Source organism: Octopus sinensis, linkage group LG2, assembly GCF_006345805.1.
Source record: "Octopus sinensis linkage group LG2, ASM634580v1, whole genome shotgun sequence".
Classification (NCBI taxonomy): domain Eukaryota; kingdom Metazoa; phylum Mollusca; class Cephalopoda; order Octopoda; family Octopodidae; genus Octopus; species Octopus sinensis.
Genome location: NC_042998.1, coordinates 156,520,264 through 156,525,263, shown reverse-complemented (window position 1 = coordinate 156,525,263; position 5,000 = coordinate 156,520,264). Strand labels below are relative to the sequence as shown.

General features: G+C 39.9%; 1 protein-coding gene across 1 annotated transcript; it reads right to left on the bottom strand.

Moving 5' to 3' along the window:
* Positions 1 to 3,120: 3,120 nt before the first annotated feature.
* LOC115226512 (general transcription factor II-I repeat domain-containing protein 2-like) lies at positions 3,121 to 4,092 on the bottom strand. Its single transcript, XM_029797510.1, has one exon. The coding sequence runs from the start codon at positions 4,090 to 4,092 to the stop codon at positions 3,121 to 3,123; it is 972 nt and encodes a 323-aa protein (XP_029653370.1).
* Positions 4,093 to 5,000: the final 908 nt, after the last annotated feature.

Here is a 5,000-nt window from a genome sequence, read left to right as displayed (position 1 = left end):
ATATAGCAGATGCGGAAATACACATACCACAGTATGTTGTATTACGGACCGCCGATAGAAAAGAAAGGAGTCATGGTGGAGTTGCTATGTACATCTGCAAGGACCTCACACCCCAGGTTCTTTTGCCATACTCAAATTCGGTGTGTGACACACTAATCGTACATATAAGGCAACTTGGTGTAGTTATATGTGCTACATATCGCCCTCCAGATGCTCCAAGTCATGTAGGCAAGTTTCAAGACTGCCTTACAAAAATACAAGTTCTAGTCACATTTGAACAACACATAAGTGTACTTCTTATGGGAGACTTCAATCTGCCCAATGTCAGATGGCCCAATGCCAAAGAAACAGCTACGGTGCACTACAGGATAGAGCCACTCCTTGAAAGAGATGGTACACTCACAGGAAATCCAATGAGGATAAGTGAAATACTAAATGAGCAATTCAAAAGTATTTTCACTCCACTCCTAGGGCATTTTCAAGTCAGCAATCCAACTGACTACTTTACCACTACAGATATAAAATCAGAGGCAACAATGATCGATTACATCAATATAAAGGAAGACGATGTAATAAGGGCTAAAGATGAAATGAACCCAAACCCAGCCACTGGCCCTGATGGATTCCCAGCAATCCTTCTAAAAGTATGTAAGCGAGTCCTAGCAAGACCACTGCAGTTCCTCTTTCAGAGCTTCCTTGCAACTGGCAAACTTCCAAGAAAACCGAAGGAGGGTAAAATATGCCCTATTCATAAAGGAGGTAGTAGAGCAGAGGCCAAGAACTACAGACCTATCTCTCTGACCTCATACATCAGCAAGGTCATGGAACGAATAGTCAGAAGGAAACTAATCGCCTTCCTTGAAGAAAATAACTTGCTGCCTGACACCCAGCATGGTTTCCGACCAGGAAGAAGCTGCCTAACTCAGCTCCTACAACACTATAACTGGGTACTGAAACAACTGCTCAACCACTCAAATGTGGAAGTGATATATCTAGACTTTGCAAAGGTCTTTGATAAAGTCGATATGTCACAAACTGCGTGATCTTGGCATAGTTGGAAAATTGGGAAAATGGCTTCATGACTTTCTGAAGGATAGAAGTCAGGTGGTAGTAGTCAATGGGGGCCACCTCCAATAACATGCAAATAGTGAGCGCTGTTCTGCAAGGCACTGTTTTGGGATCACTGCTGTTCATAATGGCCCTCTCAGACATGCCCTCAGCCATGCAGAGAGCCACAATCACAAGTTATGCAGATGATACAAAAGTTTCACAGGCAATACAGAACCCTGAAGACACTATGCACCTGCAATGTGAGCTGGACAAAATATACAAGTGGGCTGAAAAGAATAGCATGCAGTTCAATGCTGAAAAGTTTCAAGCTTTATGCTATCAGCATGCAAAACTAAATGCAATACCCAATAAATACACTGGACCTGGAGGGATTGCAATCCCAGAGGCACAATCAGTGTGAGACCTGGGTATTTACATGAGTAATGATGCAACCTTTCATGTGCATGTTGCTAAATTGGCAATGAAATGTAGGCGGCTGACCGGATGGATTCTTAGAGCCTTTAGAACAAGAGACCAGGAAACCGTGATGGTCCTCTGGAGGACACTTGTCCTAAGCCACTTTGACTATTCCTCTCAGCTATGGTCACCAACGAGTCAGATTAATCACAGAACTTGAGGCGATCCGACAAAGCTACACGAAGAAGATAGCCTCTATAAGCTATTGGGAAAGACTCAAGAGATTAAGACTCTATTCCTTAGAGCAGGGGTGGGCGAACTTTTTTGATCGCGGGCCGCACAGTGCGTCTTTGGAACATTGGCGGGCCTCATTTATAAAAATCAAGTGAAAATATTTTTAAAGGCGGTTATAGACCTATAAACACACAATTGATTGAAAGGAAATTTTGTGAAATATTCCTGGTTAAAGTGATTTAATTTATTTTTTAGAGTATCGGGTTCATGTTTTTCGGTTATTTGCTCCTATAGTTGAAATTATTACAGGAACCTCGGTTATTTTGGACAGCCTGTTATTGCTTACAAATTGCCAGGAATGGAATTTTCCTAGTAACATCTGCACTAATTGTGGACAACCACCTCTTAATATTATGGACAACCATGATGAATATTATACTTAAATTCTAGGATACCCAAAATAAAAGATTTTAAAGAGAAATAACAGTTTTTTAATATGAATTGATATCTGAAATTAGAAACGTCACCTGAAACATTTATTTGAAAAACAAAGCGGCTCTGTAAATAACAATGTCAATGAGAATGATGCAGCTGACTACTGTCATTTACCAGTTTGTCAAAATTAGGTGTCAATTTGCTTGTGCTGATTCTTAACACTGACTGAAGATTTGAGTCTGTGAGAAGTGATCGATTCTTCCCCTTGTTAATTTTCATGATGGAGAAAGTCTGCTCACATATGTAAGTTGATGCAAACAACACAAACATCTTTCTTACAAATTTTTTAGATTTTGAAACTTTTTTGAATGTAGAGAAGCATAAAACTCGACCAGTGGTTTACTTTCAAACATCATCTTTAAAGAATTGTCGGCTTGCAAATGAATCAGTTCTATCTGCAGTTCCTTGGTAGTTGTTTCAATGTCACAGGCAAGAGGTGAGTTAAGCAAATCGAACAGGCCTTCAACTGCCTTGAAATCAGCAAATCTTCTAATGAATTCCTTTTGTAAAGCCATCAACTGGGAACTGTACTTGTCCGATGATTCTTGTGTAACAGACTGTGTTTTCAGCAGAGGGAAGTGAATAAATTTTTGCTCATTCAGCTGCTTGGCAAAAAGTCCAAGCTTCCATTGAAAAGCTTTCACTTCCAGGTACAACATGAGCAAATATACCTTTGCCTTGCAGTTTTGTGTTAAGTTCATTCAGCTTCTGCATTATGTCCACAGCAAATGCAAAATCACAAACCCATTCGTCACTCTCCATTTCATTTAAAAAGTCACAGGAGATGTCTTGCATTTTGAGAAACATAAGAATCTCTGCTTTGAGGTCCCATACTCTCTTAAGAACTTTTCCAATGCTTAACCAGCGGACATTTGTGTAGTACAGCACATCAGTAAAATCAGCCTCCACATCCTCCAAGAAACTTCAGAATTGCCTGTGTTTCAATCCCCGTGATCTTATTAAATTCACTGCACGTACCACAGGTTCGATGACATGTTTGAGTTTTAAAGATGACTTACAAAGGCTTTCTTGATGTATGATGCAGTGAAAAGACAACACACTGTGTAGTGGAAAATCTTCTTTGATTTTGTCATTCAACAACTTCACAAGGCCGGAATGTTTACCGGTGAGTGAAGGAGCTCCATCGGTTGTAATGCTGGCCAGTTTATTTAGGGTTAATCCAGACCTGATTGAACTGTTAATGACACTGTTGAACAAATCTTTTCCAGTAGTAGTGTCTTTGAGAGACTCCATAGATAACAATTCCTCTGTAATTTCAAAGTTTTCGTCAATTCCTCTGATGTAAATGAGTAACTGAGCAGTATCCTGAATATCAGTACTCTCATCTAAAGCAATAGAAAACCACTGAAATCGACCACTGGCTGTTAACAGCTGTTCATGAATATTCACGGCAATTGCATCAATGTGACGAACAATAGTTCTTCGTGACAGGGAAATGGCTTCTACTTTTGATTTAACTTCAGGACACACAACGCTGACAGCATCAACCATACAATCTTTGATAAATTCTGCTTCTGCGAATGACTTGTTTTGCTTTGCAATTTTGTTGGCCAATATAAAACTTGCCTTTGTCGCGTTCCTTTGTAAAGAGGAAGTTTTATCAAACACATTTTGCTGTTGCTTCAAATGTTTTGCCAGATCATTTGCTTTCTTTTGCAGTTCTTGTTTTGATAAATTGTGTCCAAAATTGGCGTGCTTCGTTTGAAAGTGGCGTTTCAAATTATATTCCTTGAACACAGCAACTGTTTCAGAACAAATTAAACATGCAGCTTTCACTCCAACGTCGGTAAAGAAATACTTTTCAGTCCAATTTTCATTAAAAACACGACATTCCTCTTCAATTTTTCGCTTTTTAGATAGCTTCGAACAACTCATTTTGGGTAAATTTTATCAGACAACAAAAGCTAGTTTGAAACACTCGTGTCTGTACTAAATTCAAATAATCGATAGAGTGAATGATAACCACCCACAGCTCTGTGTCCAGAAAAAGCTGGTTCAAGCCCTTTTATTAACCTGGCCAGCTTCTTCATTGGAACGAAACGCATCGTCCATCATGCCCTCTTCACCATCTATCACGTGATTTATTTATTTGAATGTTTCAAGCATATCGATTGACTCATTGTATTGCCACAATACTTGTTTCATTGTTCTATTAATTTTTGTGTTTGTAGGGTCTGACGAGAAAACACAGAAAAGATATCTTCACCCAGAAATGTGTTTTATTATGATGTCATGGGAATATTTCTCGAAATTTTTCATCGCTTCACAGTAGCTGAAACAAACAAACAGCGGACAATTTTGTGAAGGTACGAAACAGTGAACTGAAATAAAATGCAAACTATTGTGAATTACCATAACTGAAACAGTTACGAAGTATCTGCATAGAAGTTGGGATTCATAAAAGCTCTCGGCGGGCCGCAAGAAAACCTATGGCGGGCCGTAGTTTGCCCACCCCTGCCTTAGAGCGTAGGCGAGAAAGATATGCCATAAGATCCTGGAAGGACTTGTCCCAAACATTGGCATTGAGAGTTACACAAATACTAGAACTGGGCGCCATGGCATAGTGCCAAGGACTCCAAATTTGCAATCAAGATGTAGGACAAGATACTGTGATAGCCTGGGCTTCAGAGGTCCACAGCTCTTCAATATCCCCCTAAAGGACCTGAGAGACCTGCATGGAGTGGATGCAGATGTCTTTAAAATAAAGCTGGACCTATTCCTGTCAGGTGTCCCAGATGAACCAACTTCATGGCTGGAGGTGCAGATGAGGGCTGCTGCATCAA

Coding starts and splice junctions, on each gene's coding strand:
- LOC115226512 (XM_029797510.1), bottom strand. CDS start 4,092: ATGAGTTGTTCGAAGCTATCTAAAAAGCGAAAAATTGAAGAGGAATGT.